The sequence below is a fragment of the Lepidochelys kempii genome, chromosome 6 (genome assembly GCF_965140285.1).
Source record: "Lepidochelys kempii isolate rLepKem1 chromosome 6, rLepKem1.hap1, whole genome shotgun sequence".
NCBI classification, from domain to species: domain Eukaryota; kingdom Metazoa; phylum Chordata; order Testudines; family Cheloniidae; genus Lepidochelys; species Lepidochelys kempii.
In genome coordinates this window covers 76,062,890-76,087,528 of record NC_136385.1, presented here as the reverse complement: position 1 = coordinate 76,087,528, position 24,639 = coordinate 76,062,890, and the positions used below count along the sequence as shown (strand labels likewise).

At 42.8% G+C, this 24,639-nt stretch overlaps 1 protein-coding gene across 13 annotated transcripts in view; it reads left to right on the top strand.

Moving 5' to 3' along the window:
• The window catches only part of RYR3 (ryanodine receptor 3), a 581,512-nt gene that overhangs the window by 483,356 nt on the left and 73,517 nt on the right, over positions 1-24,639 (top strand). For all 13 annotated transcript variants that reach the window (XR_012159473.2, XM_073348839.2, XM_073348831.2 and 10 more), the window contains 5 exons: positions 8,466-8,597; positions 9,421-9,533; positions 15,322-15,418; positions 22,405-22,511; positions 23,517-23,568. Coding sequence is in view for 12 of the 13 variants with exons in the window: in XM_073348839.2 (XP_073204940.1) it covers positions 8,466-8,597; positions 9,421-9,533; positions 15,322-15,418; positions 22,405-22,511; positions 23,517-23,568 (501 nt within the window). In the remaining variant the exon portion in view is untranslated. The remainder of the gene's footprint in view (positions 1-8,465; positions 8,598-9,420; positions 9,534-15,321; positions 15,419-22,404; positions 22,512-23,516; positions 23,569-24,639) is intronic.

The following is a 24,639-nucleotide window of genomic DNA, read 5'->3' as shown; positions in this document are numbered from 1 at the left end:
CCCGAATATCACCCGAAACCCCCGCGAACCCCGAAGCGACCGTCATAGCGGGCGCCAGAGGGGAGACCCCCGGGGTGGCAGAAGATGACCTCTCCTCCATGTATGAGGAGACCGAGGCCCTAGGTTTGACCCTGGTCACCCAGGGAGAGGATGACCTACTGCCTTCTGGCCTCGATCTAAGCAACCTCACCCCAGTCCCCCTTTCCCCATGCTCCCTCCCCCTAACCGCCTTTCCGGGTGGGCACCCTACAGAAGGTAGTCCACCACCTGACGCCGTGGCTGCCAAATCCACCACAGAGCCTGCGCCTAGCATCACTGGGAGCTCCCCACCCCCTTAACCCTTGAATCTGTTCGGGAGGCGTCACCTCTTAGCTGCTTGCCTCCCGAAGCCGAGAGCCTCGCCTCTGCCCCTGCCCCCACCCCTGTCCTGCCCAATCCACCTCCTCCTGCAATGCTATTGCTGCCCCTGGGGTTATTTCTTTCCCTTTTTTTGCGGATCCCCCCCAAGGGGCAGCCTTTGCATTTTCCTGCTGTGAACCATTAGGAGCTGCAATTTTCCCTCCGCCATCCCCTTCTACCTCAAGGCTTGAGATGGACCTAATAACTTTAGCCTGTCAGACACCCCGTCGGTGGTCTGCACCCTGTGTGCCCGCCTCAGCGGACCACGAGGCTGCACCAAGAGCCGCACCAGGGAATAACCAGGAAATCGCAACCCCACCCCCCCATGAGCTGCGAAAAGCGTTGCGGCAGTTTTTAGAAGACATCCGTGGCTCCCGCAACAGGGTACAGCTAGCTCTCCAGCTATGGGGGGACTTTGATCAAATCCTCCAGGCCACAAGGGCCCTTATAAAGAAGGGTAGAGGGAAAGGAAGGCACGGTGCCGCAGCCTACGGGCGGGCCCGCAGCTTCCGTGATGATTTACTCACTTACGGGATGGGTCACGGATTGTTGCGCGACCCGCCGGGGGCCACGAACACCCCCGCCAACAAAGAACCCCCACCCCCCAGACCTCCGCATGATGCCTCTCATTATTGCAACTTTGAACACCGGGGGCTGTAGGATGGCTCTCCGCAGGTCCCAGGTGCTCTCTTACCTTCGGGAAGGGGGGTACTCTGTGGTTTTCCTGCAGGAGACCCATACGGATCCGACCGCCGAGGACAGCTGGCAGCTGGAGTGGGGGGACGGGGTCTACTTCAGCCACTTCACGATTCGGCAAGCTGGAGTGGCGACCCTGTTCTCCCCCAACCTACGGCCCAAGGTGCTAGGGGTCACTGAGGCCGTGCTGAGCCACCTGCTGCATCTCCGAGTCCGTATGGAGGGGCTCGTGGTCAACCTTATTAACATCTATGCCCCGACAACGAGCCCGAAACGGCCGCAATTCTATCAGTGGGTGTCCGACTTCCTCGGCACCCTAGATTCTCACGAGTGCCTAGTCCTGGGAGGGGACTTTAACACCACCCTAGAGGAGCAGGACCGCTCAGGGGCCGAGCTGAGCCCGGCCGCCGCAAACATTCTCCAAGAAATAGTTGAACATCACTCCCTAGTGGACGTCTGGCGTGACCACCACCCAGATGACACTTCCACGTTCACCTTTTTCCGGGTGAAGGCCCATCGGTCACACCACTCTCGGTTGGACCGTATTTATTTATTCGGTTTCCATCTTTCACAAGCCCACTCCTCCAACGTTCGGCCGGCCCCATTTTCCGACCATCATCTAGCCACCATAACAGCCTCCCTCCGTGCAGAGAGGCTGGGGCCGGCCTATTGGCATTTTAACAACAGCCTGTTGGAAGATGAGGGCTTCGTGACGTCCTTCTGGGAGTTTTGGCTGGCCTGGTGAGAGCAGCGGCGTGCCTTTCCCTCGGCGCGGCGATGGTGGGATCTAGGGAAGGTGCACGCCAAGCTCTTCTGCCGTGACTACACCCGGGGCACCAGCCGACGGAGAAATGCAGCGATAGAGCAGTTGGAACGGGAGGTCTTAGAGATGGAGAGGCGTCTGGCAGCCAGCCCCGAGGACCCATTCTTCTGCGGAGCATGCCGGGAGAAGCGGGAGGAGCTCCAGGCCCTCGAGGACCATCGGGACCGAGGTGCCTTTGTTCGATCCCGTATCCGCTTCCTTCGGGAGATGGATCGTGGCTCCCGTTTCTTCTATTCCCTGGAGAAAATGGGGGGGGGGCCCAAGAAACACGTCACCTGCCTTCTAGCAGAAGACAGCACCCCCTTCATGGATCCGGTGGAGATGTGTGGGAGGGCCCGCGACTTCTACACAAGCCTTTTCTCCCTGGATCCGACTAATCCTGGTGCTTGCAGGGTGCTCTGGGAGGAACTCCCCATGGTCAGCGTGGGCAACCGAGACCGACTAGAGCTGCCTCTCACCCTGGCCGAGTTCTCGGAAGCTCTCCGTCGCATGCCCACCAATAAATCTCCGGTCATGGACGGGCTGACCGGGAAGTTCTACCGCGCGTTCTGGGACATCCTTGGCCCAGACCTAGCCACTGTCTGGGCCAAGTCTTTGCAGGGTGGGGTCCTCCCTCTTTTGTGCAGGCGAGCGGTGCTCGCCTTGTTGCTGAAGAAGGGGGACCACCGCGATTTACGAAACTGGCGTCCCATCTCGCTCCTTAGCACGGACTACAAAATCGTAGCGAAAGCAATCTCGCTGCAGCTAGGGTCCGGGATGGCGGACGTGATCTGACCAGACCAGACCTACACTGTCCCGGGCCACAGCATTTTTGACAACCTATTTCTAGTCTGAGACTTTTTGGAACTCAGGCATAGAGACGGTCTGTTGTTCGCCCTCCTGTCTCTTGATCAGGAGAAGGCGTTTGATAGAGTGGACCATGGGTACCTCCTGGGCACTCTGCAGGCGTTTGGATTCGGACCTCAGTTTGTGAGTTTTCTCCAGGTGCTGTCCGCTTCCGCGGACATTCTGGTTAGGCTCAACTGGACCCTGACCGAACCAGTCAGCTTCGGGTGAGGAGTACGGCAGGGGTGCCCCTTCTCAGGCCAGCTGCACGCTCTGGCGATCGAGTTCCTCTGTCTCCTCCACAGGAGGTTGACAGGGTTGGTGCTGCGGGAGCCGGAGCTGCAGCTGGTCCTGTCAGCGTACGCCGATGGCGTGCTCCTCATGGTCCAGGAGCCGGGGGACTTGGCACGGGTGGAGGCTTGCCAGGCCATCTATTCGGCAGCCTCCTCCGCCCGAGTCAACTGGGTCAAGAGCTCTGGCTTGGCGGTGGGGGACTGGCAGCAGGTGAGCTCCCTCCCACCCGTGCTTCAGACCATCCGGTGGAGCGCGGATCCACTGCTCTACCTAGGCGTTTACCTTTCTGCCACACACCCTTCTCCGCCAGAGAACTGGCAAAATTTAGGAGGCGGGGTGATAGAGCGGCTCCGGAAATGGACGAGGCTACTCCAATATCTCTCCCTCCGAGGGAGAGCACTGGTGCTTAACCAACTAGTCCTGTCCACGCTCTGGTAACAGCTCAACACCCTGGTCCCGGCCCCAAGTTTCCTGACCAACCTCCGGACATCAATTCTAGAGTTCTTTTGGTCAGGAATGCACTGGGCCCCTGTTGGGGTTTTTCATCTACTCCTGAAGGAAGGAGGGCAGGGCCTGAAGTGTCTGCACACTCAGGTCCGTGTCTTCCGCCTCCAGGCCCTGCAGAGGCTCCTTTATAGTGCAGATAGTTCGACGTGGAGCATATTGGCACACGCCTTCCTGCGCCGCTTCCAAGGGCTCCGATACGACCGGCAGCTCTTTTATCTTTGTCCGAGAGGTTTTCCGCGAGACCTCTCCGGGCTGCCGGTCTTCTACCAGGACCTCCTCCGGACCTGGAAACTGTTTTCAACGACCAGGTCCGTGGCGGCCACCGTGGGAGCAGATCTCCTGGCGGAGCCCCTGCTACACAACCCCCAGCTCCATGTGCAGGTGGCGGAGTCCCGCTTGGTGCACCAGAGTTTGGTCCTGGTAGAAGTCACGAGAGTCAGAGACCTCCTGGACTACGACCGGGCAGACTGGCTGGATCCCCTGACACTCACTCAGCGCATGGGGCTCTCCAGACCTCGTACCCCCCGGCACATACTTCAGGAGGTGAAGGTCGCCTTGACGCCGGCTGCTTGGGTTTATCTCAACCGAGCCCTGCGCAAGGGCGCACCCTGCCCACCCTCTACCCCAGGCCCGCGGGACCTTTCAATTGGGCCCCTACCCTGTAGCTCTTAACAAACCCCTCACCCTTTCCCTGCAAGCCGGCTGCATGAACTGCAGCCAGTCAGCTTCCAAATCGCACCACGGAAATATCTATACACACTCACGCTTCACACCCTTCACGCCCACACCCTGGTATCCCGCCCCGTTACAAAGTGGCGGGACCTCCTGCCACCTTTGGAGGGTGAGCAACCCCGGTGGGCCAGCCTGTATTCCACCTTGGTCCCGAGGCCCATCGGGGACATTAGTTGGCGGCTCCTTCACAGAGCTGTGAGCACGGGCGTGTTTTTGACGCGGTTCACCCCCATCCCGGATACTTGCCCTTTTTGCAATGTGAGGGAAACCCTGGCACACGTATATTTAGAGTGTGCCAGGCTGCAGCCCCTTTTCTGGCTCCTCACGAATATCTTATTACGCTTTTGGCTACACTTTTCCCCTCACCTTTTTATCTACATGCTCCCCACAAAATCGCAGCCCCACAAAATGTGGCCCCACAAAATCACGAGATCTCCTGGTTAACCTCCTCCTAGCCCTAGCTAAAACAGCCATTTATAAAACCAGAGAGGGGAGGTTGGCTAATGAAGCATCCTGCGATTGTAGGGCCATTTTCCGATCCTCAGTACATTCACGTATCTGGGCGGAGTTCCTCTGGGCGGCATCCACCGACTCCCTTGACGCCTTCAAGGAGCGGTGGGCGCTGTCCGAGGTTCTCTGCTCGGTGACCCCGTCCGGTTCCCTCCGTCTGACCCTTTGATTGAGGGGAAGAGCGAGAGACTCCAGCCCCAGCCGTTGCCGCTGTGGATACCATCATCACTGTCACCTAGGAGGGGTCCTATCACACGTGGGTGTACGTCCCTCCCACCCCCAAACCGCCCACCCCGCAGCCGTGCCCGTCTTGTCGGGCACTCTCAGGAGAGGAATAATCGGTGACACTGGGCGTGGCACTAGGTAACTCAAGGGGGTGGAAGACCATGAGTGTCGAGGAAGCCTCCCTGCTCTAGGCCACCAGGTAACTCAGGAGGGTGGAAGGCCATGAGTGTCGAGGAAGCTCCCCCGCTCTGGGCCCAGGCTAGCCTGAACACTTCTCCCTCCTAAAGGCTGCTGTGTTATACCTTGTGTTTGCTTTTGTTTTGTTGCATAGTTTTGCTTTATCCTTTTTGGTGATTCTTTGTAAGTGTTACACAAATAAAATTCTTTTCTGCTTTAAAAAAAAAATATTACTCTCCTGTAGCCATCTGGCCCGACCCTGTCACAATAGGCATTGACTCCATGGGTGCTCCACGGAAAAAAATTAGCAGGTGCTTAGCACCCACCGGCAGCCAAGCTCCCCATTCCCACCCCCTAGCATCTCCCACCCAGGGGCAGCCCCACTGATCAACTCCTCCCTCTCCCTTTCAGCGCCTCACACCTGCTGTGGATCAGCTGTTCCACAGTGTGCAGGAGGTCCTGGGGAGAGGGATAGGAGCTGGAACTGGGTGTGAAGAGGCAGAGCAGGGCAGGCAGGAGGGTCTTGGGGGAAGGGGTGGATTCGGGGTGGGGCCTGGGGTAGAGTGGGGGTGGGAAGAGCTGGGATCACTCCCTCCCGCCTTCTTAAATATAGGCATGACATTAGCTATTCTCCAGTCATATTGCACTATCCCCAAATAAATAGATGTATTAAAAATCCTTGCTAACAGACTTGTAATCATACATTCCAATTCTTTCAGCATTCTGGATGGAAATTATCCAGTCCCCCTGATTTGAGCACATTAAGTTTTTCTTCCACCTCAGATGTGGTAATTTCCATTTCCACACATGTTTCCATCATCCGTCCTGCCTTCATGTACATGTTCCTTGTTATCATCCTTTGTGAAAACTGAGATAAAGTATTCGCTTAGTTTTTGGGCCATATCTAGATTATCTTTAATTTCCTTCCCATCCACACTGCATAGCAGTCCAGCCTCATCCTTCATTATTCTCTTTTTATTTATATAACTAAAAAAAAAGTCTTATTATTTATTTTAATTTCCTTGGTAAGAACTAATTCAACTCGATTTTTATCAATTCTCACTTTATTCCTACATTTTTCAACGTCCAAGATTTAGGGTTGGGGTTTTTTTGTTGATCAACCCCTTTTTCCATAGCCTATAGGCTCTCCGCTTACTCCTAATAACTTTTTTGGGGTGGTCATTCATCCAGCTGGAACTGGAGCCTTTCCCTACAATTTTTTTCCTTGCTTGGGATGCAAAATTCAGATAGTTTTTGTATAGTTGATATGAAGAAATTCCAAGCCTTTACATTTAAGTCTTTGAGCTTTTCAGTCCAATTGACTCCTTTAACTAATTCCCTTAATTTCCTAAAGTCTGCCCTTTTGAAGTAAAAAATCATAGTTGACTATCTGGTTTTGATTATACTTCCATTTAATTTAAACTGAATCATCTCATAATCACTCAATCCAAGGTTATTTCCTACAATCAGTTTTGCTCTGATGTCCTCTACTTACTAAAACTAAGTGTAAAATTGCATTACCTCTTCTTGGTTCGAGGACAGTTTGATGAAGAAAGCTGTCATCTATCATATCCAAGAATAACTGGGCCCTACCAGTATTATTAGTATTTATTCTCCAATTTGTATCTGGGAAGCTAGAATCTCCCATTATGACACAATTCCTAATAGTATTTATCTCTCTAATAATATTAAAGAGATTGCTATCCATGTATGAGTCTATAGCAGACCCCTATGCAATCCCAACAGAACTTTTTACAATCCTGCCTCAAAGTGATTTTGAGCGAAACAGATTCTGTTTTGTTCATACTATTACTTCTTATTCCTTTACGGTTAATCACTTAATTGATGTACAGTTCTATCCCACCACCTTTACCTTTATTCTTATCTCTCCTAAACAGCACATCCCTTTCAATACCTGTATGTGACTCATGAGTGCTATTCTACCGTTTCTGTAATCCTTCTACTATCCAGTTTAAACCTTCTGCACCAGTAGTTGCAGTTCCTCCATTTTTTTGCCCAGACTCCTTGTGTTCATGTACAAGCATTTCAGTGTTTCCCTCGCACCATACGCGGTTTTCTACCTGGATTAGATATAGTCCTTTCACTAACCATAACACCTACCTGACTACTACTTCAATCAACATCTGTACTTTTGTCCTCCTTGCTGTCCCTACTCTTGCTTTGTGGTGTTTCATTATCTCTTACTGTATCTTCAATTAACTGATTATTCATCCAGCTGGGTCTGGATTCAGACCCAGCTGATCTAGCTAAGAGATTTGAAGCATCCTATTCTCCAAAGGGTACTCATTTTGGAACCTAAAGTTGAACTTTAACTATTTCACTACTGGTCATTCCAGCAAAAGCATCCATTTTATGTGCTTATTCCACAATCCCCAAATGCCTTCCACACCTCCCCCAGCACCAGAAGCCCCAGTTGTGCCCTACTGACCTGCTGAAACCCCAGCTTCCCCATGGCAGCTTGTGCAGTGCAGTTCTACATTGTCAAAACAAAAATCTGTGAAATACTGCAAAGTAAAAAATATAAGCGCAATGTAAAATACATTTATTTTAATATCAAAATAGACAGCACACAGTTCACATTACTGTGGGTATTGTACTTTTTCATACATAATTCTATATCAGCTTCCACATTTTTTATTTCATGAAGACACCACAAAATTCCCAGAATGCTTCACCAGCAATCATGAGAACCCATGGAGCCTTGTTACAGAATTTAAGTCCAGCAGTCCTAGTAGTTTGTGGACTTTTGTGCCACGGTTACAGATAATGGAGGCAAATGGGAAGTCTGAGTTGAATGACGAAAATGAACTGGGACTATCTGTCTCTTATCCATGTGAATCAGTGGTAGTAGTCATATTCATTATATTAAGGCAGGACTTGTCTACACAATGCATTAATCCTCACCAGAAAGGTGTAAATTCTGGTGCACACTAATATGCTATGCACTAAATGGCCCATCTGGACCTTGGTAGTATTCACTAAAAGTTCCCTGGTGCATGTTAATGTGGATCTGTTTGAAAGGTAACTGTAGTAACGTGCACTAGGGAACTTGTATTATGTGTCAGCAGAGTCCATACAGGCCAGTTAGGGTGTGACACGCTATTGCACACTAGAATTTACTTTTCTCTGATGTGGACTAATGTACTGTGCTTAAAAGCCCTCAATTAGTTAGTTTGTTTTTTTAGATTAAGGAGCATAAAAAGACTCATTTATTATTTGAGAAATGTATTATACATATGAAATATCTTGATTTTAGTCTGATGACCCAGCTGTGAAATGGCAGTTGAACCTGTACAAGGACATTTTGAAAAGTGAGGAGCCTGCTGATCCTGAGAAAGCTGTGGAACGGGTGCAGAGAATCTCAGCAGCTGTCTATCATCTGGAGCAGGTGATAAGGGCTACATTTATAAAGTACTTACTTTAAATTAGAATATGAGGTTCTTTCCTGAGAGCGCATACTGTAAAATGATGTTTAAATTGCTTCATCAAATATACCTGTTGAACAATAGTTTCTGCTTAAAACTAAAATGTGTATATTGTAAATTTAAAGTGTCATCTGCTAAACTTTCAAAGTTCTACTTAGAAGAGCAATCAGAACATTTCTATTTGCCCCTGAAAAATTCTATGAACAATCCCCAAGCAATAGTGCAGAAATTCAGCACACAACTTTTTAATTTAAAAAAGATGCGTGTGCATAAATGTAAGATTTTAATATACATATTTTCAAAGCGACTTCCACATGTTTTCCATTTCTACACATAAGAATACCTTGTATTGGCAATGTCTGCACACTCTTGCATGTTCATTCAAATTATATAACTTAAATATAAAAATTCGTTTGAACCTGATTTGCATTCTGCCCATAAAAAAATCTGTCATTTTCATGCAAAAGTAATAGTGCAAAAATTGTTTACATGAGTGACGGTGCCTGCAAATTTATTTATTCACAGAGGTCACATTTTGGAAATTTTACCCTTCAACCACATGTGAGATCTGTTGACATCAACTGGAGTTTTGAATGTAGATTGAGAACTGTATATGGCCCTAAGTAATTACAAAAAAGTGATTTTTATTAGAAAAGCAATATTTCTAAGAAGAAAGGAAGCTTTTGTAATATCCACTAATCAGTTTACTTGCTAGTCATGCAAATGAATTTTAACTGAATCTGAAGTGTTTGTACTGCACATATTGATGGAAGTGTTTTCCCATAGGTCGAGCAACCATTAAGATCAAAAAAAGCTGTTTGGCACAAACTCTTGTCAAAACAACGCAAAAGGGCCGTTGTCGCTTGTTTCAGGATGGCACCGTTGTACAATCTGCCAAGGTAGGTGCTTTAAATTATTCATGAATAATTATTGTTGAGCAAGCGTTTTGAGGAAGACCAGGAATTTCTTAACACTCACACTGCCTTTGAAATCATTAGCAAAGTTTGTTGCTTTGGCAGAGCTTTTATAGTTGGCAGATGCTGTGACTTTCTGATTTTTAATAAGAATAGTAAAACCAAAAGAAATGTAAACTTATTTTTGAAAAGATCAGCCCTTAGTGCCTTGGCATGCTTAGAAGGACTTTAGAGAGAGGTTGTTAATATCCATTAAACCTATAATAGGTTTTTCCATGTCATTCATTCCTCGTGGTGACCAAATAGGGGCTTTATGCCAAATAACCTACTGGAAAAAACACCACAGGAAGTACACTACTTCACAGACACCGTATTTCAGCTTTTCCCAGTCCTGGTGCAGCCCACTCTTATGTCCCTCACATCATGCCCTGTTACAGTTGCCACAATCTGTTAATCTATTTCTGTCTATTTTCTATCTTCTGTCCTTTTCAACTTTGTTTGGTCTCCTTTATTTATTAATTCTCATCTTCTTCTAATTTCTTCCATTTTTTTAGTTGTTATTTTTCACTTTTATCTGTCTTGTTCTGTGGCTTTCCCTCCCTATTTCCATCCACATGAAGGCTTCATGTTGCTTGCCATTGGGTTATTTCAGCTATGTGGGGGGTGGGTCATGTATATTTTTAAAGCCTATATGAGAGCTGTGGTGATAGAGCTGAGAAATTTTGGCTCATGGGCTGCTGGTTGAGTCTGTGGCCCTGCACACGTGAGCTACTCCTGTGTCCAGCTGCATTCAGAGCACTGCGGGGGCTGGGACAGAATGTGTGTGCCCTCCTAGGGTCTATCCACTGCTTTGCCCACACCTGCAAGATCACATTTGTGTTGGGGTGAAAGGACAGATCCACCACCATGCAATTTTCTTCATTCCTACAGTGGCTTTCGTTCGTTCTGTGCCTTCCACCCAGTCTAGTTTAGGGCCTCCAAAGAGATCCTACTCTCAAAGTTGGGAAACATTGCACTGCTAATAAAATGCAATTTCGCCAGTGAGTGTGTGTGCTGGATGAAGTTTGTTTCTTCCCTAAGAGAATAAAGAAATCTTTAAAAGTCAATGTGCTTTGTTCACAGAGTGTTCACAGAATAGTTAATAAAATGCATTTCATCTACCTCTAAAAAATGCATTATTGAAATGTATCTCCATGTTTGGTGTTCACAGCCTTGTAATTGCACTTATAATAGGGAAAGGAAGTTAGGTTTACCACATTAAGACCAGTAAAAGGTTTATTGTACAGTGAAGAGGACACATCCCATCGCTACAAATGACAGAGTTCTGTATTCTTAGAGCTTATCTACACTTCCCAGACAACCATGGTAGCATCTTACTAGATAATCTTTCTTGAACACAGTTCTTGCTAGAAAAAAGCTAACATGTCCATAGAGGGAAGAGAAGAGGGGAGACTTAAATATAATGTAAAAACAAAGTAGCTAGTTTTGGAGTGGTGGCTAATTCTTTCCAAAGTTCTGAGGATTTGGAAAAGGAGATCACATTTCAGAAGATGTACTACTTATGGGTACATCTCGACAACCGTATTCTGGTCTAATTAATTAGTTTATTTATCCCAGGATATGCTTACAACCTCTAAAAGAAGAAACATCTAAGTGAAAAAAGAATGGGATATATTATTTTTCTCTGAAAAAAAGTCACACCTGCATAGTTTTTGAGATACTGGTAAATGGCCGTGCAGAAGATGGGGATGAAGTGAACCTCTGCATTTTATTGTCTATTATCTATAACTTACTGAATGTATTCTCTGTACCAGAAATATTGGGCCTGATTCATTTCAGACTTGCATCATTTTTATGATTAAGTTACTCCTGATTTTCACTAGTTCTGAGTGGTGAATCTGGCCAAGTACCTACTACTTGCCATTTCTAGGGATGACCTTTGATAAAACTGTGCTTTGGTGAGTCAGAATTTTGACATCCACCCCAAAATGGCAAGGTCCTAGAAAAAAAAATGGCGGGGCCTGTAGGTGTATTTCCCAATTGCTGTGTGCAGAATAAAGCATACAGAGGTTCTAGAAAATTCACAGCATTATGGCAGTGACATAAAGCTGTCATGTCATGATAATAAATACATAAATAATTATCTATCTATCATTTAAATTGATTGTGGCTTTAAGACATTTCTGAACTCTAGGGAGTTTGTCAAGTCGCATATGATTAGTAATAACAAGTGCTGTGCAACTAAGTCCTTTTGAACCACAATTTCGCATGCAGCTCTTCATAACTGAGTATGTTTTTCCCCAGTTTAGTTTCTGTATTATATTGGGATGAGAGTAAATTCGAAATTTGATAGTAAGACATTAGTTTTAGACACATAAAGCCAGAAAGCTGTTAAAAGCAGCAGCCTTTCCAGCATCCTAGAAAATACTAAAGATTCTAGAGTATTATGACCCTTTCTTCTGATCTGCCTCTGGAAGTCTAGATAGTGGTTCATATGCTTTCATGTTAATCTCACATTTGTACCTGATTTTCTTCAATGGAACATTTGTCCTAATTTAAGATTATCAGTATGTTGTTTCAGAACTTAAAACATCTACTGATGTGCAGCTACTTGTTAAAATAGTACATCTAGAAATCATAAAGAGATTATTTAATTTTCCCCATAAGATTTCTAGGTGCTTCCTGTTCCTGTTCTGAGAAGTGGTTTGAGATACAAAGTAAATAGTAATTGTATTTTTTTAAATATTTTTGTTTCTCAAAAAGTGAACATTTTCAAAACTCATAAATACTAATCCTCTGTGCTCTTTGTTTGGTAATTAGCTACAGTTTGTGCAGTGCTCCGAAGATGAAAAGTGCCTTTTAAGTAATAAGTATATTTTGTGTGACATATGAATATATTTAAATATTTAGAGTTGATGGTTTAAGGAAATGCACTTTATTTACATTTTTTATTTTATTTTTATATACACATGCATAGAGATACAGCAGAATAGAATGTACATGGCAGTTATTCAAACATAACTTGCAAATGCAGACTACTTTACTGAATTTAACAATTTATTGTTAGTTCTTAAATGAAAACCTATATGCTTTTCTTCAGACACAAAATTAGCACTTTCTTCCTGAGCACCTTTCAACGTGTTTGGCTGGAAAAAGTACATGAAAAAACTCAGTATGACAGGCTTATACTCATGTTAACGGTAATGTAACCTGTGGAGAGCCTCTTCTTTATGCGTGCACTTATTCCTTTCCCAGCCATGATATGACGTTGTCATAAAACATGAATTTGTACAATTTTTATAAGGGATTCTGATTGGTCAGTCTTTGAGGTTTAATGATTAAATGGTACCAATGCTGGCAATAACTCACAGGAGGTTATCCAAATAATCATTTCATTATTGCAAAAAGAAATAGGAAGTGCATAATTTGTATACTACATTCCCCAACAATGAGCATTTTATGTGTGTGTATAAATCAGATATGCCCTCTGGTCTTAACTTATGTATACCGTATTTATTTGATTTTTAGCATCAGTGCATTTAGTGCACTATACCTATGATAAAAAGAAAAACAAACAAAAAACTCCATGAATTAAATAACCGCTGCTTTACAGGATACATGGAGTACCTCTAAAAACAAAAACTCCATCTTAAATAGAACAGGGAACATGCAATGTAAAGGCCATATCCAACAGAAGCTTACTTCCAAGACTAGTATTTACTCTGTGAGTTGTCCCAGAGAAATCAGTGGGACTTTAGTATAGTAATTACTGTGTCCAGTGCTATGTGCTTGTAGGATCGGACACTAGGTTCTTGTGAAAGGCACTTTTCAGTATTTTTCCAGTGGATTTTTAAACCAAATGTCTTAGATAACACATCATTATTTATTTAATTTGGAGCTGAAAGAACATAAGCTGAGAAGAGACTTATGTTTGTGGAAAAAGGCACTGGTGAATGTCAAGAAGTTTTATGCTGCAGAATACCTGATGTGGTAGTTACTTAAATGTTGCTGGATGAATTTTGCTGTCTTCGTGGACCAACGTGCCAATTCCCCCAATTTTAATAAGAATTATTCATCAATTTCTGACCACATATTGTGTCCCTTCAATGTATAAAAATCTATGCTTATTTCTATGGCTATATTAAGACCCCAATCCTGCAACGCTTTCACATTACTTAATATATATAAATACTTTAATGGGATTGCTCACAGGCATAAAGTTAAACACATTCACAAGTGTTTGCTGAACCTAAATCTTTACCTAGGTTAATTCCATACAGATCTACCATTCAGATGATTTAATAGCTGCACTTAGTGTTGCTTTTCAATTAAAATTAAATTTCCTTTGTCTAGTCAACTGTACGAGACACCAGAATTATAGCAGTCATTCGGTTGTGAACATTATAGTAAAGCTTATAGTACTATTTCATTTAGACTCTATTTCTACTTGTTCATATAGTAACTTTCTGCAGGGGGAAACAACAACAAAAAAAGCCCTCCTCTTTTTGGACTAATATTTTGCATATTCTCAACTGAAAAGTGACTTTTTTGTAAAGTTTGACAAAAATCCATTCAAGTGTACTAAGTTATGCAAGGTTTAAAAATGCATCTTTCCCACTTTAAAAGGAAGTATTGTCACACTTTTTTTCCATGAACATAATTCAGGAAGAGATAAATTTGAAACTTGGTCTGTAAAAAGTGTTCTTTATGGTGTGTGTCCACAATCTAATTTGAAAATATTTGGTTGAATAAAAAATGATTTAAAAATAACTGATTGAAAAATCACTTCTGTGCATGCCCAGTAGGCACTTAGTTAGTTGGTTTTTTTTACCCCATTCTTTTCTGTGACATTACCATGTATGTTCTCCCCACCTAGACTTCCTACTTGATTAGGCACAAGAATTACTTCCTCTAGTCTTCTATCTTAATTTGAGGAATAAGAAAAAATATGTGGGTTTGAATAAAATACAGATTGGGCTCTGATCGCAGTCTATGCTGCATTTTGTAATACGTTGAAATAAACAAGCTAAACTTTGATTTGGAAATCACCTATATCAGATGCCAAGATACAACTGTCATAATGTGAAGTATGGTAAAGAGACTTCTTTAACCCAGCCTTACAAAAAATTGTCTCAAGTCAGACAATAGCAAAATAAGATGTAAAACTCACCCCTTCCTACCCCACTGAGGTAAGAAATGCAGAGCCCAACACAGTACATCTAAATGCTAACATTTTTAAGCATGGATAATTTTTTTCTCCCTCCTTTTCTCAAAAACACCCAAGGAAATTAAAGAACTTAAAGCAACCATAATTATTGTGTACTTAAAGTTTATTTTTTGCAAAGTTAAGGTTCCTACAGCAATGTTTGCTGGTCAGATTGTACATATTATTTATTTTCTGGTATGCATTTGAAACCTCTTTGGGGTAGGGACTATGTCTTCCATGTGTTTGTATAGCACCTAAAACAATGGCATCCCAGTCCTAGTGTGGGTCTATCACAATAATACCAATGAAAACAGAACCATATGCAGGAAACTGTGGTGGCATTAAGAGGTATTTGGTGTGCTCCCTCAATGTACCTCAGGTACGCTCAAAAGTCTGAAGAAAAATGTTATTTCACTGAATATTTGCATTAGTTTGCATATTATTTCACTGACCAATCAGAGGATCAAAATTGTACAAAATACATATCCTTACTAATCATTAACCACCTAAGCTATTATACTATGTTCTGTTTACCCCTCTTGATCTCACTTTCACCCCCCCTCCCAGGCACCGTTCTATTAACCTCTTCCTCCATGGTTATCAGAACTATTGGATAGAAACAGAGGAATATTCATTTGAGGAGAAACTAGTTCAAGATTTGGCTGTAAGTACTGGAATAACTGGGCTTAGTTATCAGTGCTCACTTCAATATATATATATATATATATACATATATATATATATATATATATAAAATAACATGTATTTAACTTTTGTGTACCATAGTTATATGTTTAAATTTATAAAATAGCAATTCCCATGCTTCAGGGCATAAACTGATCACCTGTTTTGATCAGGAAGAAATTTGCACCAGGGTATAGTATTGCACATTTAGGAATATTAAAGGTGGTTCATGCCCTCAACCAAAGTATATGGTGTTGATTACTTTCAGAAATAGAACTGGACTAGATGGACCATTGGTCTGTTTTTGTCAGTATGGCAATTCCTATGTTCCTATGTTTTTAATTATTATTTGTTTGAAGACTTAACATGATTGATGCTTTCCCTTTTTTGAATTTTTGTTGTTACATAATACTTTATTTTAACATTCTAAGCTTTAACGCAAATTAAATTTTGCCATTTTCTTGTTGGTATTCTGGAATGAAATGTAAATATGCATAGCCATATTCAGCAGAAATTCATCATTCATGTATCGTGGATGTGGAGGATTAGCAAACTTCTGCATCTTGGCCCCTAATCTTGATTCAAAAAGATCTCCATTTCTGTCTTTCGCCTCCACGGAATTCCTAACTCCAGGTTTTATGCATTTGTCTAATATTTCTAAAATGGCTATCTCCTTGGTGTCTAACGACCATGGGAAAAGAAGATACCACTTCAGTATCTCACAAGGAGGATATGCTTAAGTCTTAATTCAACATGAGCTAACACTGACATACACAGAAAAAGCCTCATTATACTTTTTAAAAGGCACTGGCATATGGGGAAGGATTTGAATTTTTGGAAAATCATAGGTAACTATCCTACCTATGTAGCCCTAGCTTGATATGAATAATTAGACATGGACTCACCAGAGAAGTATTAGGGGGAGACTGGGACCAAGTGGAAAAGGAATTCCAGAGAGTAGTATTAAATGGGCTCAATGGGTAGTGATCAACAGCTCGATATCTAGTTGGCAGCCAGTATCAAGCAGAGTGCCCCAGGGGTCCGTCCTGGGCCTGGTTTTGTTCAACATCTTTATTAATGATCTGAAAGATGGGATTAATTGCACCCTCAGCAAGTTCGCAGATGACAGTAAGCTGGGGAGAGAGGTAGATAAGATGGAGGGTAGCAATAGGGTCCATAGTGACCTAGACAAATTGGAGGATTGGGCCAAAAGAAATCTGATGAGGTTCAACAAGGACAAGTGCAGAGTCCTGCACTTAGGAAGGAAGAATCCTATGTACCGCTACAGGCTGGGGGCTGACTGGCTAAGCAGCAGTGCTGCAGAAAAGGACCTGGGGATTACAGTGGACAAGAAGCTGGATATGAGGCAGCAGTGTGCCCTTGTTGTCAAGAAAGCCAATGGCATATTGGGCTGTATTAGTAGGAGCATTGCCAGCAGATCAAGGGAAGTAATTATTCCCCTCTATTCAGCACTGGTGAGGCCACACCTGGAATATGTCCAGTTTTAGTCCCCCCACTACAGAAGGGACAAATTGGAGAGAGTCCAGTGGAGGGCAATGAAAATATTTAGGGGGCTGGGACACATTACTTATGAGGAGAGGCTGAGGGAACTGGGCTTATTTAGTCTGCAGAAGAGAAGAATGAGGGGCATTTGATAGCAGCCTTCAGCTACCCGAAGGGGGGTTCCAAAGAGGATAGAGCTAAGCTGTTCTCAGTGGTGGTAGATGACACAACAAGAAGCAATGGTCTCAAGTTGCAGTGTGGGGGTCTAGGTTGGATATTAGGAAACACTGTTTCACTAGGAGCATGGTTAAGCACTGAAATGGGTTCCTAGGGAGGTGGTGGAATCTCCATCCTTAGAGATTTTTAAGGCTTGTGTCAAGGTTCCTCCCCCACTCTGAACTCTAGGGTACAGATGTGGGGACCTGCATGAAAAACCTCCTAAGCTTATCTTTACCAGCTTAGGTCAAAACTTCCCCAAGGTACAAAATATTCCACCCGTTGTCCTTGGACTGGCCGCTACCACCACTAAACTAATACTGGTTACTGGGGAAGAGCTGTTTGGACGCGTCCTTCCCCCCAAAATACTTCCCAAAACCTTGCACCCCACTTCCTGGACAAGGTTTGGTAAAAAGCCTCACCAATTTGCCTAGGTGACTACAGACCCAGACCCTTGGATCTTAAGAACAATGAACAATCCTCCCAACACTTGCACCCCTCCTTTCCTGGGAAATGTTGGATAAAAAGCCTCACCAATTTGCATAGGTGACCACAGACCCAAACCCTTGGATCTAAGAACAATGAAAAAGCATTCAGTTTCTTACAAGAAGACTTTTAATAAAAATAGAAGTAAATAGAAATGAAGAAATCCCCCCTGTAAAATCAGGATGGTAGATATCTTACAGGGTAATTAGATTCAAAAACATAGAGAACCCCTCTAGGCAAAACTTTAAGTTACAAAAAAGATACACAGACAGAAATAGTTATTCTATTCAGCACAATTCTTTTCTCAGCCATTTAAAGAAATCATAATCTAACACATACCTAGCTAGATTACTTACTAAAAGTTCTAAGACTCCATCCCTGGTCTATCCCCGGTAAAGACCAGCATATAGACAGACACACAGACCCTTTGTTTCTTTCCCTCCTCCCAGCTTTTGAAAGTATCTTGTCTCCTCATTGGTCATTTTGGTCAGGTGCCAGCGAGGTTACCTTTAGCTTCTTAACCCTTTACAGGTGAGAGGAGCTTTCCCCGGCCAGGAAGGATTTCAAAGGGGTTTACCCTTCCCTTTATATTTATGACAGCTTGGCTTGACAAAGCCTTGGCTGGGATGATTTAGTTGGTGTTGGTCCTGCTTTCAGCAGGGGATTGGACTAGATGACCTCCTGAGGTCTCTTCCAACCCTAATATTCTATGATTCTATGAAAAAGAAAAAAGAATGCTTAGCAGAGAAAAGCAGAAGTCGGTTAAATGCAATAAATAAATAAATGGCTAAGCATACCACAGGTCTGTTCAGTGTCATTGCAATTTTGAAAAAATAGGACCCAATTGCAGTCCTGGAAAAAAACAATATCTACTTTTGTTATCTGAAGGGAGTTGGGAGGGAACCAAATCAAGGCAGCAATTTCACAAGGATTATTTCTGGTGGCTAAAACTTTACTGATGAAATATGCCACACTGAGGAAAGAATGCAAAAGTATAAAGAGCAAATCAAAGTTGTAGAGCAGAAAACAAACTAAATGGAAAAAATCCCTAAAAGGTCAGAAAGAAAACGTTGTTTGTTACTTTGGGTTTATGCAAATAGGTTAAAAGCAGCTGTCCTTCAAGGACTGTATTTAGTGAGTGCAGCTTTGTAGGCAAAGTGTACTAAGGCCATGTCTACACTTACAAGCTTACAGCTCTCCCGTCAACATAAGGAAAACCAGCTCAGAAAGCTGCCGTAGATAGGTCAGCAGGAGAGCGTCTCCCGCTGACATAGCACTGTGGCGCACGAGCATTTATGCCAGCAAAACTTATGTCACTTGGGGGTGTTTTTTCACATTTCACAGAGACAGAATGTTTGTATTAGCTAAGATAAGGGGGAAACACCCAGGGAACCATTTACCAGGGCCAGCTCTAGGCACCAGCAAAGCAAGCACATACTTGGGGCGCCACTTTTCCACAGCTGTTTCACGTGGCAAGCCTGGGAGGGAGTGGGGAGAAGCGGAGCAGCGGTGCGCTCAGGGGAGCAGGCAGAGCGGAGGTGAGTTGGGGGGGGGGAGTGGGCGCAGGGAGGGCCGCAGGAAGTAACCCAGGGGGTGGGCAGAGGAACTGCTCCCTGTCCCAGCTCACCTCCAGTCCACCGCTGCCTCCTTCCCCAAGTGCACCTCCGCTGCTCCGCTTCTCCCCCTCCCTCCCAGATGCGGCAAGCCTGGGAGGGAGAGGTAGGAGGGGAAATGCGGCGTGCCCGGGGGGGAGGTGGGGCCGGGGATTTGGGGAAGCAGTTGGAATGGGGCAGGGAAGGGACGGAGTTGGGCTGGGGGCAGGCGGGCGCAAAAAAACGGGCAGGGGGTTGGTGGCAAAAAACCTAGAGCCAGCCCTGCCGTTTACAATGGACTAGATAAGCCTGAAATGTAAGAGGAGGTAAATATAAGAGCATGCTGTACAGGGATTGGTTCCTACAAAGTAACCAAGCCAAACCCAAAGTGTTTGATGCAATGCATATAAAGAAAGAGGTTTTCTGTGTAAATTTGGACGTGTATTATGCTCTTTACCCACCTCCTGTGCAGGCTGTAACCAGTGCGGTGTGAGCGGGGCAGCCACCAGGGCACAAAACTTCTGTGGTGGAAAAAAGGGTTGGAGAAATGCCAAAAAAAAACCCTGACAGGGGTGCGAGTGTAACCCACACACCTTCTGGGCGTGCTGTTCTGTCCCTTCTAGTGGCACCGAGATCACTTAGAGAGAGTTAAATGAGTCTGCTCTACAGCCTTAGCTAACAGCCAGTTGACATTTAGCTCATGTGGTAGAGGCTCATAAACTAAGCTCCAGAGCTCCCCAGTTTGATCCTGCCTGCCGACAACTGGGGTGTTTGCTCGCTTCAGGTGCTAAAATGTCTAGTTGCAGTTCTGCTCCTACTCTTGAGTCTAATCAAGAATGTACCTTTGCTGTGTGCCAAATAAAAATAACTGAGTGACAAAATCTAGAGTCAAACTGAGTTCTTGGAAAGCTGAGTAGAAAGAGACCTTGGAGGTAATCCCAACACCTATGACAACCATAGTCAGATTCTTTGTTCACTTTTTTAAAATAGTGGCAGGAGCCCTTTTGACTAGACAGGGATTCCCATTCAAGATTCGACCCATGTCATGACAGTACAATTCCCCTGTCTTTGGTTTTCATTGTGTTGTACTAGTTTCTTTCCTTCCCATTAACTCACTTGCTGCCATGGCTTTTCATTCTCACAGATTTGCTTGAGAAAAGTAAGGCAACCTCAGTATTGTACCTTTTCTTTCATATGTTTTCTACTTCATAGTAAATTTTCAGTTGTAAGTAAACAAAAATTACTAAAAAGATCATACTGTTTACAAACCTATCACCATTTTAATTAATTACATGGGAGCAAATTGCTACCTGTAAGAAGTGAATATTTCCATGTCACAGCAGTGGCAGGATCAACAGGTCCACTCTGTTGAACTTGCAAACACTACAAAACATTCCTCTCTGGAAAAGATTTTCCACCATTGGAATGTCATTCACAGTACTGACATCTCCTTATACTCTAAACTGCTATCAATCCCAAAAGACACCCACTCAAAAAACAAAACAAAACAAAAAAAACAACTATCCCACTGAGAGTTTTTTACCTCAAAAATTGCCAGAAACTCTATGGATTCTATTAGACTTCACAATTGCTATTGTTTTTACTTGGAGGATGCTCATATATTACAATGATGGAAACCTTAAAATAGGCAGACACCTACAGTTAAGGATGAGTATCTGTTTTCACGCTAAGACTTCATTTTCAGTTGCTCATAACTTTCTAAAAACTGTCACCTTTTGGGCTGATGTTTCATATGCTTGATCTCTGCTTAAAGATGAATTTTATTAAAACTTTGAGCTAAAGTGGTTCAGCCAGCTTTTGAGTCAGAGGAAAGATAGAAACCAAATATCTTTATCTGGGGGAGAAACAACAAAAAAGCTCCTGAGATTTCTGTCTAGCTTAATGATAAATTGGCTTAGGGTGGAGAGAAGATATTTGAGATGGTTATAGCCCTCCTTACGGAGAGTGAGTTTGATTCTTCAAGAGAAAAATAGTTTTGATTTGATCAAGTTCAGAGTGTTCATTGCTTATTTGTAGTAAATCTGGCACAACATTAACATTAAGCATGTAATGTGTGCAGGTAAATAAAGAGGGCTGTGTGGCACAAGTATGCATCGCTAACTTACATGTGGAGAAAAAAATTTGTGAAAATAAGCAATACATTTGATGGGTCTTCTCAGGAACCTTTCTCTCATTATTGCACAGCTTGTTAAGTACATCTGCATACCTCCTAGCCTGTGTCAACATTTATGGTGGCAGGTAAAGTACAGGCGCTATATATGAAGCTACATGCTGCAGTAAAAGAAAGGCTTCATCCACACTTGCCATTCCCACCCATCCTTCGGGACTGTCTACCACACTACAGGCCTGATAATGTTTCTCACCCAGTGGGACAGGGTGGGTGACATTCTATAAGTCCTACTCAGGAATATCCAAACAGTCTATATCAGGGGTTCTCAAACTGGGGGTCGGGACCCCTCAGGGGTCACGAGGTTATTACATGGGGGGTTCTGAGCTGTCAGCCTCCACCCCAAACCCTGCTTTGCATCCAGCATTTATAATGGTGTTAAATATATAAAAAAGTGTTTTTAATTTATAAGGGGGGGTCACACTTAGAGGCTTGTTATTTGAAAGAGGGTCACCAATGCAAAAGTTTGAGAACCACATGTAAGGTTAACAGATGTCTCACTGATCTTATGACTCAAGATTAGTGATATATAAAAATATCACAGTAAAGTCTTCACTCCCTTGACAGTTATCTACAGGAGGCATCTGTGTATATTAGTAAAAATGGTTCCATTTCCTAGCTGATTTTCCTGCTGAATAACTCAGCTGGGCCTTTCATTCATCTTTGGTGGCACAGAAGCCTACATATTAATTTCTGCTGAATAAGGTTTGTAGCTGTCTAAGTCAATACATTGCAAATGAGAAACTTTAACTTTACTATCAAATAAGAGTAACAGAATTAGGTATTGTAAATGCTTAATAGTCATACAAAATAACATGTTTCTGATGTTGTAAACTGCTGAATATCATGAATATTGGCAAAAGAATTTAAATTAAACAAAATAAAATTATGATGATTTTGACTGAGTTCAATTTTCTCTGTATTAATTTGTTGTTTGCGATGCTTTATTTATAAAATATTTAAATGTAAATCTTTGTACAGACACCTCCAAAAAAGGATGAGGAGGAGGTGGAAGAGACTGAAAAACGCCCTGATCCACTTCATCAGATAATCCTCCATTTCAGTCGCAATGCTCTCACTGAGAGAAGGTAAATAGAACCACATTCAAAATTACACAGGACCAATCTACACAGTCCAATTTTCAATTAACTAATTATAGAATTACCCTGTAAAAGTAAATTCATTGTCACAACAGAAGTAAAATCATACATTACTGAATCAGTAATAGACCTTTTCATTACAAAAGTGATTTAGTACCAATGCAATTCAGTATTGTAGAGGATGAGCAGTGTTCTGCCTCTTCTTTTCTGCTTTCTACTTGCCCTTATGTATTTATTTTTCATGTTTAACCTCTATATAAACTTTATATTACTACAAATTTTAACACTTTTTTTTGGTCAAAGGGGAAGAGGCATATACAAACGGTAGTGAATATGTAACACAGACATTGCAAAGCTTAATTTCTCAAAGACATATGAGCCCAAACTAATAATTATTGCCTGCTGCCAGGATGATCCCATTGCTGTTTGGTACTAATATACAAATGTTCATATTATTAGCAGGTTTTCATCACACTTCATGCAATATGTGGGAAATGGTTCAAAATACCACTGGTGGGAGAGTGTGATTTCCTGTTAATGCCAGTTTCTGCCTTATTTGCAATTAGACTACTAGTAGAAGAACAAATTACAGACAAGCAAAGCATCCCTCCACTGTTTTGCAGATTCTTCCCTATGTTTTTTGAATACATAATCTATCTATAATCTTATCACAGATAATCATTAGATAACGGGAACAGCTATAACTGTTATCTCCAGCCCGCTTTTCCAGACATGTCAGCCCTGCCTGTTAATCAGCAGTAAAATACATAACGATCTTACTCTCCTGCACATACATATGAATAAATATGTTTTAACAAAGAATTTCACATGGACTGAGAGATTAGGAGATATGACTACAATATGGCTTGCAGATAATGAAGTGTATACCTTCCCCTTAATGAAAATGAAACCTGCATTCTGGCAGCATTATAAGAACCTCAGATGTCAAACCCACATAATAAGCATTTTGAATTATATTTTTTCTCCTTACAGCAAACTAGATGATGATCCTTTGTACACTGCCTATTCAGCCATGATGGCCAAGGTAAATATTTAATTTCAAGCCCTATTCCCAATCCCACACATGCACCTCTAATTTATTTGCGTGTATTTTCTGCATGCTTTCTCCTTTTATCCTTTTGTCTCTTTTGTAAACTACTTGATATTAGTGGTTCCTGGTTTGTACTCTAGCCATATTTATATGGAAACATTGAATCAAGTTCTTCCCTGAGTTACACACTCCCACAGGGTTGAATTTAATTCATTGGATTAGGACAGGTGTAACTGATGGCAGAATTTAGTCCATTCTTAGGGCCCAAACAAGGGACTTTTTGTACTACAAAAAATTATAATTTTGCCACTTCTGCTACACTGTCTTAAACAGAAAATGATTTAATGCATTAAAATAAATTTTTTGAGAGACCCTATTCAGGGAAAACTACTATTGACTTCAGTGTGAATTTACCTAGAATATGGACAGAAGCAGGACTTAATATTTGCTCCTTAACAGTATCTTTATTATTATAAAATAGGTCATAGAAAATCAGCATGCTTTAATCCCTGGATGGTATTTCATGTTTGTCAATCAGTACTTACAGCATGACAGACACAAATCAATAAAAATCAATATTCATAACAGGTCAAAAGTAATTACAACTTCATCTGAGAAAAAAACATGAGATCAAAGGCAAATACTATAGTTAAATATACTGAGTTATGACCAAAAAACACAACCTGGAATAGTAGCTTCATTTTATTTGTTGGATTTTTGTATGTGTGGGCAAATACTTTAAGGCACTCTCAGCCTGGAGGAATATCAATTTCTTAGCATTCAGGAGCACAAGTGTTAAACGTTATAAATATATATATTTTAAATGCTCTGTCTACTAATGGCTTTTCCCTCTCTAAATCTCTTTACTAGCTGCATTGTCAGTAGTAAGTAAAGTTGCAGTATTTACATAGAGTAGGTTTTAATATGCTTAATTTACTGCTCATGCCTGTAATAGTTTTAGAAAGTTTCTGTTAATTGCTTTTTGCTCACTCAGCACAAATTGTAATGGAAATAGCCACTGTTTGTTTCGAACTGAGTAAAAATTTGCAATTTCTCGTTCCAATG